At 42.5% G+C, this 13,242-nt stretch overlaps 1 protein-coding gene across 1 annotated transcript in view; it reads left to right on the forward strand.

Moving 5' to 3' along the window:
* Window positions 1–2,500: 2,500 nt before the first annotated feature.
* JPH1 (junctophilin 1) overlaps window positions 2,501–13,242 on the forward strand; it is a gene marked incomplete at its 5' end in the record, with an annotated part of 81,420 nt that continues 70,678 nt past the window's right edge. Inside the window, 2 exons of the mRNA XM_079533927.1 lie at window positions 2,501–2,879; window positions 9,847–10,603. Of these exons, the coding sequence (XP_079390053.1) occupies window positions 2,501–2,879; window positions 9,847–10,603 (1,136 nt within the window). The remainder of the gene's footprint in view (window positions 2,880–9,846; window positions 10,604–13,242) is intronic.

Consider the following 13,242-nt stretch of genomic DNA (forward strand, 5'->3'; position numbering starts at 1 on the left):
TGTCCTTAGATGCTGGCATTCTGCATACAGAAATGTCATCGCTTAATGCTGTGAGTACTTAGCAATGGAACTACACAAGGTTAACTTTCTCTATACACCACAATATACTTCAGAAAAAAAGAAAAAAAAAAAAGAAAAATACCCTACAACCTCAGAAATGAGACACTTGTGGCTTCTTCTTACATCATCAAGATGTCTGCATGACACTCAAAGTTCAGTGCAAAGCACTTCTGTCCTCAAAGCTCTCAAAATCTATCCCCTGCTGAAAACATGTTAAGAGAAGGCTGCTAGTAACAAATACATCTTGTCACCAAGCATCAACTCCAAGATAATCTCATTAAAATTAATACACCTGGAAATATAAACTACTATTCATTTAGCATCATTTGTAAGTCACCTAAAGACCCACCAATATATTTGTGCTAACAGAAAAGCATATATAATTCCCTCCTAAAATTTCCATTGGTCACCTCTGTCCATCAAGTCTCGCTCGTTCCTATGACCTGATATTAACTCTGTGTAATTTAAATCAAGGGAATAAATAAAAATAACTAATAGACATTTTGTGAGTGTAATGCTTCAGCATCTTCTTTGTAACATGCCACTTCTGCTCCTGCTCTGTGCCAGCTCTATCCTTGTGCGGGGGCCCAAGAATACACAGAAAGGCAACGATAAACAATCTTGGTCTTCTGGGATTCCAGGCTAAAACACAACATGGCTTTCTCTTGTGTTATAAGAAAGAAAATAGGAAATAGGGATCAATACAAGCAGAGTGAAAGCAGTAAGCTCCTTTGGGATCGCTACTGTTTCAATCTTTTCCTTGGCTGAGAAATGCAAGATATGCAGGGCATAAAACCTGATGAGCTCAGGAAAGAACCAGAGGACAAAGAATTGATCTTTTTCAGCAACACCCCCGACTTTCCAGGCTTCTGCTCCAGCACTAATAGCAGCTTTCCACAAAAGCTCCCATTGCATACAGGTCTCAGACCTCAGCTCACTATAAAGCCTTGCCTAAAGATGCAGGAAAGACTTCCTGGTGTCTGTGACAGAGATAGGAAATTCTTGCCTGGTTTTTCACATTCCACAGCTACAGAGCAAAATCCCCAGGGCACATAGGGGCATTGAAACATCCCCGTATTCCCATGGACAAGACATATTTCTTCAATTTTGGCTTATTGTCTTCATATGTGTGCAAATGTGTGCACAAACACTTCTATCTACCATTTTCCAGCAGAACAGTAAATCCTTTTTGGGCTTCATAGCACACACTTTCTCTGATCAAAGGAGATGGTGTGGGACATGGTGCAGTGACATGTTCAGCATGCTGCTAGGAAGAGCAGGTTCTTTGGTACTGCCCATATGAGCAAAAAAATGTGCACAGAACGGTGTGGTACGAAGCACAAAGCTCGACAATTTACTCAGCTAAAATTGAATGTTTAATATGTGCTATATTTTCCTTCAGTTTTAGTCAAAACTACTTATAGTTGGGCTGAATTTGGCATTAATTTCTGAAGCTTAGCTTCTAGCTTCTGATAGTTCATGCTCAAACATTCACATATCGAAATTCTTCATCTGCAGTTCAGTTTCTATCCTTACCAGTAATTCCTATGAACTTCTGCTAACATCATTCCGGCCGTTTCCCCACTCTTCTGTGTCCAGACAGCACAGAAGATTTGCAAGTATGATTCATGCTTTTTACAAAATCCCCATTGAAAAGGAACATTTGCTTTCAGATTTCCTCCCAGTCTTGGTGTACAGCTGCAAACGTACACAAAGCCCAGACTTCAGAAGAGATGCCCTGGGACACCACCACCTTTCAGTTCCTTCTCCATTAGTTCTGTGCTCTTTTGTTTCTCCCGTCATTCACCCCTGTATTTTTATCTGATTATCAAATACCTAGCAGAGGAAGACTTGGCAGCGTTTAACGCCATTCAGTCACCTGGCAGTCAGGGAGCTGGGGCACAACGTGAAGTTCTGTACCGAGTTCCCAGCGCCAAGCTGGGAAGGCGTTCATGCAGCTCTCCAGGCTTGAGTTTCTGCGGCCGTTTGCCCCTTTGGGACAGCGGGATTAGGGTGTGATTGAGGACATGGACAAAGCACAGCTCTGCACCTGCGACTTCAACTTAAAAGCAGCGTCAGAGCCCAAAGACCGATACATTTCGGTCCCACCTGTGAGCACACTACCTCACAGGCTGCAGCTACTCACAACGCCCGCAGGAGCTCAGTGCCCAAGTCCCCCAGCGGGACACCTTACAGGGGCGGCCTCCCGCGCCCGCTCTCGGGGGCGGCGGCGGCGGTCGGGGGCGGGGAGGGGCGGGTGGGGAGGAGCGGGGGGCGGGCGGCGCTCGCTGCCGCCGCCGGGCTGCGGCTGGGCTGGGCCGGGCTGGGCGCGGGCGGGCGGCGGCGGAGCGCTCGCAGTCGCGGGGAGCGGCGGGCCGGGCGGCAGGCAGGCGGGCGGGTGGGAGGCGGCGGCGGCGCCGCGCTCGCCCCGCTGCCCTGGATGACGGGCGGCCGGTTCGACTTCGACGATGGCGGTACCTACTGCGGCGGCTGGGAGGACGGCAAAGCCCATGGGCACGGCATCTGCACCGGGCCCAAGGGGCAGGGCGAGTACGCCGGCTCCTGGTCGCACGGCTTCGAGGTGGCGGGCGGCTACACCTGGCCCAGCGGCAATACCTACCTGGGCTACTGGGCGCAGGGCAAGCGGCACGGGCTGGGCGTGGAGACGAAGGGCAGGTGGATGTACCGCGGCGAGTGGTCGCACGGCTTCAAGGGGCGCTACGGCGTGCGGCAGAGCCTCAGCACGCCGGCCCGCTACGAGGGCACCTGGAGCAACGGGCTGCAGGACGGCTACGGCGTGGAGACCTACGGCGACGGAGGTGGGCGCCGGCGGGGGGCGCCCCGCGCGCGGCAGCGACGGCGGTGGGGGGCGAGAAGGGGGCGCGCCTGCGTGAGCGCGCGCTCGGCGGGGAGGACCCGGCCCCGACTGCCACCGGGCCTTGCGCCGCCGGGCCGCGGGGGCTCCTCAGTGCACGGGGCGCCACAGGTGCCCCGCGCCGCCCCGCCGGGCGTTAACGGCCGCTCCGGGGCTCGGCCGCGCGGCGCTCCCGGCTTATCGCGGTCTCCCAGCCCGGGCTAAAAGCAGTCAGCCCGCGGCTTTCCGCAGCGCTTGCCGGGCTCGTCGAGGGTCGGGAGGGCAAGCTCCCTGTGCCTGGAGCCTCGGAGAGGGTCGGGCTGGGATTGGGGAAAGGCTGTTCACCAGGGGGTGGTGGGCTGGAACTGGATGCCCAGGGCAGTGACCGCGGCCGGAGCTCAAGGGGCGCTTGGAAGTGAGGCTTGAATTGTTTGTGCTGTGAGGAGACAGGAGTTGGACTCAGTGATCCCTGTGGGACCCTTCCAAGTTGGGATGTGCTGTGATTCTGTGACTCTCTCACCACTGTTTCCGTGGTAAAATACTGTAAACTTAAGAAAGATCTTCATTCCATGTTGCTGTGCTCCCTCGCTTCACTGATAACATATGCTGGTTTACATTCATAAACTCAACTGCAGTGAAGTGGATACTGAATGTGCATGACATGAGTGAAACTTAGCTGCACCTCCATGCAATGACTTGCACTGCATTCAAATGCAGTTGCAGTTTCAAACACATGGAAGCTGGACGGGTGATGGATGAAATCAGTCCATAAATCACCCCCTCGCTCACCGTAGGAAGACAGATGCATGCAGTAGGGCCGGACACCCCACACCCATTTTAGCACTGCTTTTCGAGCTCAGGCTTAGTGGGGTCACTCGGGACTCAGCTAACTTGATGGGTTAGTTCCACCTCATCCTACCATGCCTGCATCATTTCACATGTTGTGTGGAGAAGTAATCCCAGTGTTTTTAAATTAGCTTTCTGCTGCTGTAATGTCATTGACATCGGTGGAAGTGCCACCTCACCTGTGTGGAGTTGCTTTTAAGCTTGATCTAGTGGAGCATCCCTGCCCATGGCATGGGGGTTGGAACTGGGTGATCTTTAAGGTCCCTTCCAACCAGTGCCATTTTGTGATTGATTTGTCCCATTGTAAATGAAAGAGCTGATCTCAGTTTTAGAATTAGCGGTGTGCTATTTTTTAAGGAAGCGCTGCTTGCTGCAATGCTGCGCAAGCTGCATGTATAACGTGCAAGAAATAGAACTTAACAAAATTAGTGGTAACTTGTAACTTTGTAATGATGGGACTAAAGGACCAGCCTGTGTATCAGATCTGTTGAATGATGCTGCTGCTGGTTTCTTTAGGGAGTTCTGTTAAGAGATTTGTGATAGAACTGTAGAAATAGCATCACAGAATGGGTGATTTTGTATTATGCGGAAGAGGTGTTTACAGATGGAATACTTTCCCCTTCTGCTCTTTCTGAAATACAGAGTGTAGCGAATTGGGTGAGATTCATTTCCATGAGAAAATGCAGTGCTATGTTTTCTGTACCCTGAACTCTTCTAATCCCTTTGATTGTGCATTTTTATAACTATGTGGAAAAGTTTTCTGATGTGGAAAGCTCTGATGATCACTCTCAGCGTGGCTGTTGTCTTGAGGATTTAAAAGCCTAACCAAACCACATAGATAAATTTTCAGTTTCACTTTCATCACACAATACATTTTGAATTTTGTTCAGATTTATTTTGTCTCGTAACTCAGAAGCTGAATTCTTAGTGGCCATAGTTTTGTTTGGTTGTTGTTTTTTGTTTTTCTTGTCCAGAAAAGTAAATTGCTACTGTGTTTCACAAACCAAAGTTCCTTGTATCTCCATCTTTAGACTTCTTGTGGATACTTTTTATTTCAGTAGAATACTGATAATTCAGTGGTAAATTCTGTAAATTTTTAGGCTTTAAACTAACAGGAAACCCTTTGTCTGAAACAGCACTTGGAATGTACAGCTTCCTTTGTAAATTGTTTATTTTTATTAACTAAAATCTGCTAGTAAGGTCCCAGTCTTTTAGACATTTCAATTCATGCGGACAGAAGATGTGAATCCCATTGATTTTAATGGAAGCATTTGTGAATGAAGCCAGGCGATATGTCAGATGATTGCAGATGGATCTTTGTGTTCATGCTCTGGGTACAGTGGTTGTAGTTGCACACTAGAAGAATGTCTGAAATGCTTTTGCAAGGCAGCCAGATTTACATATGTGTCTTTAATACACTGTGAAATAATCACAGGAAAGCTGTTTCTTAATTCTGACCTGAGAATACTGGAAAATAGTGGGTTTTACTATGCAAATTGCCATTTTGCTTTAAAAATCACTAAAATACAGGCCTTTTTACTGTTGTGGGTTTTCTTTTGCTGTTGTTGTTGTTGTTTTGGTAATATGATATTTCTGATTGCTTTGATGATATTAGTAGTTGAAGTTGAGGAAAGGAAAAGGAACATAAACACCAGTGGCAGTCCTCAGTGTTTCTGCACACACCGCTTTGCACGTTGTCAGTAGTATAGGTCGTGCCTTGTCTGAATGCAGTAAAGTTGTCACTCCAATGAGTCTTTGAGAAAAACACAGTGAATTATATGTAGATCATGGTCCTCTGTTCATTGTACGTGCCTATGTTTGGCTTTCAAGTGACCTTTCGGGTTGTACCCTACAATGATCTGGAGTTCTGTGCCTCCTCTAGGCTGCCTTGATTTCCTTGGATCCGTGTGAATCCACCTGCCTACCTGCAGATTGTTTACTGAGGGATTGCAGCCTAATTTGCTGCTTCAGTATGTGTAAGTTAGTTAGCACTTTATGATCCTGCCAGCAGTAGCAGTAACGGGAATACTGCTGTAAGAACATGTGTTGTTCATCTGTGGACATCAGTGGCAAATGCATGTGAAGAAAAAGCCATCAGCGGTGCATGCGTTCATTGATTTCTAAGCAGTCGGCTTTCTAGGTGTTTGTTTATCTAACATTTGAGTCCAGAGAGCGTGTAAGAACATTGAGGTGGCACCTAAATTATTAAACCACAGAAGATGAATGTAAGGTTATGAGTAGGTCAAGCAGTTCCTAGTGCGGTGGCCTCCATGCTTTTTTACAGCACAGTTTTACATTTGAGCCACAAGTAGGCAATGACATTTACAGCTTTAAGATACAGTTGGGAGTCTGGGGAAGTGTAGCACGATGTAGCTCTGAGGAGACAGGTTATGACATTCTACCTTACAGCAGTTTTCCAAGCAAAAACAGAATTTAAAAGTACACTTTCTGTTAGTTCTCGGGCTGAAAATATGAACATCTGCTCAGGGGCACCACGGTCAGTAGAAGCTGTTGCTGAATGGTTGGATTCTTTTGTTACAACAAGCCTTGCTTTTAGGAAGTAAAGTTATTGTTTTATTGTCAAAAACAGTTTTAAATTAGCTCCATAATCACAGTGGTAATTAAAAAGTTGACCCTCAGTGAAACTGCTATAGACAGTGCATTATAATATATGATAAAACAAGAAATGATGTGTTGATATTGTCATTCATATTTGTATCTGTGTATAGAGCTAAGTAGATACCATGTTTCTATCTTTATTCACAGGAAGAGCTGTTTTATCATCTTGTACTGTATGCTGTAGCATTTTATTATATTACAGTATTAACATACCAGATACCTTGATTGTTTAAAGATGTCTATAATTTCTTCTGATGAAGGAGATGAGGCAGTTATGGTCTGATATGATAAATCACGGTACTTAAGTCTCCATTCTAGGAAGTTTTTCACACAGAGGGTGGTGACGCATTGGAACAGGTTGCCCACAGAGGTTGTGGATGCCCCATCCCTGGAGGCATTCAAGGCAAGGCTGGATGTGGCTCTGGGTCACATGCACATAGCAGGGGGCTTGAAACTAGGTGATCACTGTGGTGCTTTTCAACCCAGGCCATTCTATGATTCTACAGGTCTGTTGCATCTGTATTCTGTAAACTGCCCTCCACGTGCCATTAAAATATCTCTCCTTTAACACTTAAGTTAAAACATCAAGGAAAGCATCAGCTTTCTAGCACTAGTATTGAACCTTTTCTCTTACAAATTTCTAATATTAGAAAATATCCTTGTTGCCTGCAAGACTGCATAAAATTCCAACTAAATCTCTTCCAAGAGCCAGTTCACTATGAATCTTTCATTGCCTCATTTGCTCTTTTCTCTTTAGAAGAAACTGGCATTGATTTTATTGACCTAGTAGAAAGAAAAATCTGACAAGTAAACAGTAGCACATCAATTGTCCTCATTTTAATACCCTTTTGAGCAACAGTAACCACTTCTGTCTATAGAGCAGGGAAAAATGTGAATCATAATTTGATTAACTATTTTTGAGCTTTTGGTTTTTTTTTAGGTCAAAATATTAGTAAGAAAAAATGGCAAAGGCAGGCCATTTGTACTTTTATAAAATTCTGTGCTGGAAGGGATTGTTTCTGCTTTGAGTCAGACACTCAAATGGCAACGTGGAGAGCCACAGTTATACTGCTGTAATGTAATTCTGGGATATAATCACAATTAGAATTGGATTTATTATTTTCAAATGAAATTAACGAACTGATGCAGAATATCAGATTGTTGCATGTAGCAGTGCAGTGTACCTTGCCAGATTCTTCAGCATGTCATTACGATTCTAGGGCTTTTCCAGTTATAATTGAGGACAAAATGTAGTCATTTATGCCCATAAAATATTAATATATCTCTGTGAAATGTCTGTTTAATTAAGAAAAAAACTACCATATGACCATTTTTTTTGCAGTATTTTCAGGATATGTCAGATTGCTGTTTTGCGCTCATGTCTCTATTTGTTCTTTTCCATATGCTGAGTTTTTTAAAATAATCATGTTTCTAGATTCAGCACCCTTACAAGCAATACAGCAGTAGGTATCCAGGATACAGAGAATGAGAAAGAAACGAAGAAGGTTGTTGGTTTATGTCAGCAGCCATCTGTTAAAACAAAAACCTTCCACTTAGTAGAATTTTTCTACCAACACAAAATAGTTATGTTGTCAAACCTATTTAGTATTATATAAGAAAGAAATCTCACAAACGTGATTGCATGTTAACATTGAAATGCAGCTTAGCTGAAGAGGTAATACAGTAAAACAGTAATCGATAGATAATTGACACCAGCACAGCAAAATATCATGCTTGTACAAAGGAGATTGAATATCAAAGCAACTGAATCTTTGGGCTGCATCTGAAAGTCTGGGTATTTCACAAATATATTTACAAAACTTTATTCAGTCACGGAATTTGACATTTGATCTTGAGTTCTCTGAAGAATCATTTTTAATATGTACTCAGTTGAAGCAGAATAAGCTCAAAGATATTTTAGGGAGAGCTTATTCATACTTCTGTATGAATATTCAGAGTCAAAATAGCTTTTAAAAGAAATAGTAGTAGGTGGATGAGAAACCTCTTTTTTTGTGTGTGTCTCTTAAAGAAGTTTCATAGGGATTACAGTGAAATGATCTTAGAAAGCAAGTTATCTTCTGTTTGCCAGGAGTGGGGCACCTCACGCCTTCCTTTGGCTTTCAGAGCCTAGACATGGGAGTGTGTGTCTTATCAAAATGAAAATGCTTTTTGACAATACAAGAAATAAAATAGTCTGAAACAGTAATCTGGTGATAATGCTGTTTCTTGGCTCAGATGCAGCTTTGCACGTACACAGATAAGCATGTCTTCTCATATCAAATACCATGTTGCTCTTCTTTGTACTGCTTTTTGAAAAAACACTCAAAAATAATTATGGTCACAGTATAAACAATGGAATGTAGTTATAGATAGGGTGGTGTGTCATACTCTGTTTATTACTGTCTTGTCTTCTGTATGTACTGCAGCAAAAATGGAAGGCAAAAAAAGCAGAAAAGCCTTCACATTTCTGATTTCACTGCAAAATGTAAATAGAAAAATAATCTGACTGTATTTTTATGTCACAGCAGCCTTTCATATTTTTGATGACTGTCAAATAGCTGGAATATTTTTTTTTATCTTTAAACCCAAGTTCAGCTACTTCTCAAGCAAAGGACCTACTCTTCTGGGAATTACTCAACAGATGAGATGGCAGTGAAGGTAGTCTGCTGCTTTCCTGTGATTCCTTCTTCAGCAAGGGTAGCTAGAGTGAAGTGTAGCTCGCTTTATACTGCCAATATTTTAGGTAGCTAGTGTACTTTGTTTATGATATTGAGTAAACAAAAAAATGTTCATAAAAGGCAATATATACAGAGGTTTTGTTTGCAGTGTTTTATCATTTTCTTCCATTCGGGTACATTCAAAATGTTTTTAAAACATTTGATTGTATGATAGGGCTTCATAACAGCAGTCTTCAGGTGGGCCATGGGATCAAGACAGTTTTGTCTTAGTAGGTTGTTGAGTATGTCATGACAGGGAGAGGTCTGCAGTTGTCTTTAAAAAACAGGATGTTTACTCATCCCACTAGCTCTCCTTGTGAGCAGCTGGAGGCAAGAGCCCAAGTGCTCCACTTCCTCCCTGCTTTCTTTCCCTCCACCCTTCTCTCTCTTCCTTGTTCCCTTTAAAAAACATTGAGGGAGTTCTGCCTTTCAGATTTCTTTTGAAATTTCTTCCATGGGTAGAACTGCTCAAAAAACACTTATGATGATAGCTACTGTGTTTTAGTTGTCAAAATAAGCTACTGCAGCTTGGAAAGCAAGGGCTTTGTTAAGGGAAAAAAATGATTTATGAAAAAACAAGTAACAAAAAGTATGTAATTTATGTAGTCTCATGTGCTGTACTTTTTTTTCTTCTGTTTCTAGTTTCCTAAAGCAGGCTTATCAGCACAGTGTTGCCAATAGCATATTGAATGTAGACTAGTAGGTCTTCTACAACTTTCTAAATTTAATTTCTGCTAATTACTTTAAAAGGTACATACCAGGGACAATGGACAGGAGGAATGCGACATGGATATGGTGTACGTCAGAGTGTACCCTATGGCATGGCAACTGTGATCCGTTCACCTCTACGAACATCTCTAGCTTCACTTCGAAGTGAACAGAGCAATGGCACCGTTCTGCATGACATCACTGCAGACAGTCCGGCTGGAACAAGAGGAGGTTTTGTGCTCAATTTTCACAGTGAAGCAGAAGCCATGGGAATTAAGAAAAAAGGAGGCTTATTCAGAAGAGGATCCCTTCTTGGTAGTATAAAACTTAGAAAATCTGAATCTAGATCCTCAATATCTAGCAAACGGAGCTCCGTCAGGAGTGATGCTGCTATGAGCAGAATTAGTTCCAGTGATGCCAACTCTACAATTAGTTTTGGAGATGGTGACTGTGATTATTGTCCTGTGGAAGACCACGTTGATGCCACCACAACAGAAAGCTATATGGGTGAATGGAAGAATGACAAGCGCAGTGGTTTTGGTGTTAGTGAGCGTTCAAATGGCATGAAATATGAAGGAGAATGGTTAAATAACAGGAGGCACGGATATGGATGTACCATGTTTCCAGATGGCACCAAAGAAGAAGGAAAATATAAAAATAATGTTTTGGTTCGTGGAATAAGAAAGCAACTTATACCAATACGCAACACAAAAACTAGAGAAAAAGTGGATAGAGCAATAGAGGGTGCACAGCGAGCGGCTGCCATGGCAAGAACAAAAGTGGAAATTGCAACTTCAAGGTATGTTACTGCTAAATATATTTGTTTGTCATTGACTTCTTGGGGGAAAAAATCTTATAGTAAGTGAGCTCTTAGTGTTGACGAAGTATTCAAAAGTGCAAGTGTTTAAATGTTGTCTTTCACTTTCAAATGTGTATCTAATTGGCTTTACTTAAATTAGACATATGAAACTTAAAACCTCAACTTATTAGACTGAAGTTACTCATATACGTTCCATAATATAAAAGTAGATTTCCAGGCTCATACATTTCTGCCTTAAGTCAAGAGCTGTTGCAGTATGTCCTTACTGCATGGAACATAAAACTGCTGAGGAAATGTATGGAATTATGTGGGGAATGTGAAGTGACAAAGGTATATCTTCCTATAAGCAATTATGCTTATTGTGTTGATAATTTTTTGGGAATCAACCGAGACTCTAAAATGGCACATTTTCCACTGGGGATCTTGACATGCGAGTATTTATCTGAGGGAGTGAGGGAACGAACAGTGTGATAATAATGGTTGAGGCTCTTGTGCTTAGAGGCTGCAGTTTCAGTTGCCAGAAGAGTGTCTGCTGAAAAGAATGTTTGTATGAGGCTTCGTTAGCTTTGAAGTATTGCTCTCCTGCAGTCTGAATTCATCAGGCTTTTGTGACCACCTCTTCAAATAGCAGTGGGCTTCTCCCCACCATCAAGTGTTTGAGGTGGAAGGGAAAAGTGAAAGAGTATGATTAGGAGTAATAGGGGAAAATGTCACTTCTGCTTCGGGCTCCTAACCAACAACCAACCAGAGTTCTCTGAAATGGAATTATTATAAATTAGATCAGTCTAGACAATGTTAATAGGTTTTACTATAAAGACTGAGGGCTCTTTAAAAAGCTATTTAATTTTTAATGCTTTCAGATAAGTTTCTGTGGCAGTTTCTCTTTTTGGTTTTGGTCTGTTTCCTCAGGCAGGCTTTTCTTGAAATATGCTGTGGACCAAAAAAAGAACCCAGAAATGTGCATGAAAGAAAATCTTCCTGCTATTTTAGAAAGAGGCTGTCACGTTACACTTACAGCTGAACAACTGATTCCTGATTTAGTATGGTCAGTAGTGTATGTTCAGTGACTCTCCTTTTTCTGGCCGTTGTCAAGAATACAGAAAAGACTGAAAACTACATACATGGGAAGGGTGAAATACATGGATGGCTCATAGCAAAAAGTAGTTGAGACATAAATATGAAGAATTTAGTGTACTGTTCAAGAGGCTTTATGAGCACTGGGCACCAAAGTAACTAGAGGGTAGCATATATTCTACTGCTTCTATAAATACATGTAAGGCATTATATGACAGCATATCACATTAGTGAAGCCGAGCTGTAATAGCTAGCTTTAAGAAGTTCCTGGATCCCATTCATGTTTTGTCAATATGTAAGCCTTAGCTCTCAAAAATGAGTGACAGAATGTGTGGATAGGGTAATCACTGCTTTGAGTCAATATAAAGATGTTAAAAAAACTATGGTCTGAGATCCTTAAGTTACAAGGTGCAGTGTATACACTTCCCCCTTAAGAAGAGATATGTCTCTAAAGTGTTTTGTTTTCTGTCCTCCTTCTCTGCTGCTTCTTTGGAGCTATCCATGAAAATAGTGTTTATTTCTTGAAAAGAAGTTCTTAGAAGTGGGACAGTGGAAGTCATCTGTAGTAGTGCACCTGTGACCATGGGCTACTCCTTTGGTTTTTTAGTTGAGAATCTGTCAGATACAGTCCCATCATGTACCTGCAACCTTGATGTCAGCACAGGTGAAGTTTCTTCTTTTTTAGCAGCCCTTGCACTGACTGTACTGGCAAGGAGCCAAAGGCAAAGAGGCCTGACACCTAATCAGACAACATCAAGCATAAATATTACATAAACTTCTCTTGTGAGTGCATATGAGGTTCATGCGGTAGGGAAAACATGATGCTTCCCATCTCTCAAGTTTTCAGAATTCCTTTTAGGATCAACAACTGGGAGTAAGTTCATGGCATTATGTGAAGTAAGGGACTGTCATGCTGGCAGAGTCCGTTATACTGACTATCCAAGAGTCAGATTATCTAGAAGAGTTCCTAGAAGAGCATTCCAGACTGACTGGATTAGTACTGTTTTAGGATGAAAGAACTTGCTTCTATCGTTTGGAAACTTGAGGTTCACTACTGATTTGTGACTGCTAGTTTACTAGACTGATAAATGTTGCTGTCTAGTTGATAAAAATAAAATACCTTTGATTTACAGTGAGATTATCCTATTACTGATGCAGAATATTGCCCCTGGGAAATTTCTGCTAACATAACTTCTGCAAAATCTCACTGTGCTGAAAGCATAGTGATAAGAACTGAGCAATTATTTTCCTAACCTTAGGTGAGGAGGGATTGGGAAGAGTCTGAGAGACTTCAGCTGCACCTGCCTCTCAGATACTAGTACTTCTGCAGTGTCTTAGATGATTGGTTGTCATCTGTTTCCTAATGATCAGTATTGTGGATTGAGGGGAGAGGGAGAAATCCAGGAGTGCCTCTTTTTCATTTCTCTGACATATAATACAGATACAGACGTGTTTCTGCCCATATGGCCTTTATTTAAGACTTTCTGTGTGTATAACTTAACTGATGGATGTCAACACACGCACACACGCACGCACACGGTTTT

This window comes from Tetrao urogallus, assembly GCF_951394365.1.
Source record: "Tetrao urogallus genome assembly, chromosome: 3".
Lineage (NCBI taxonomy): Eukaryota > Metazoa > Chordata > Aves > Galliformes > Phasianidae > Tetrao > Tetrao urogallus.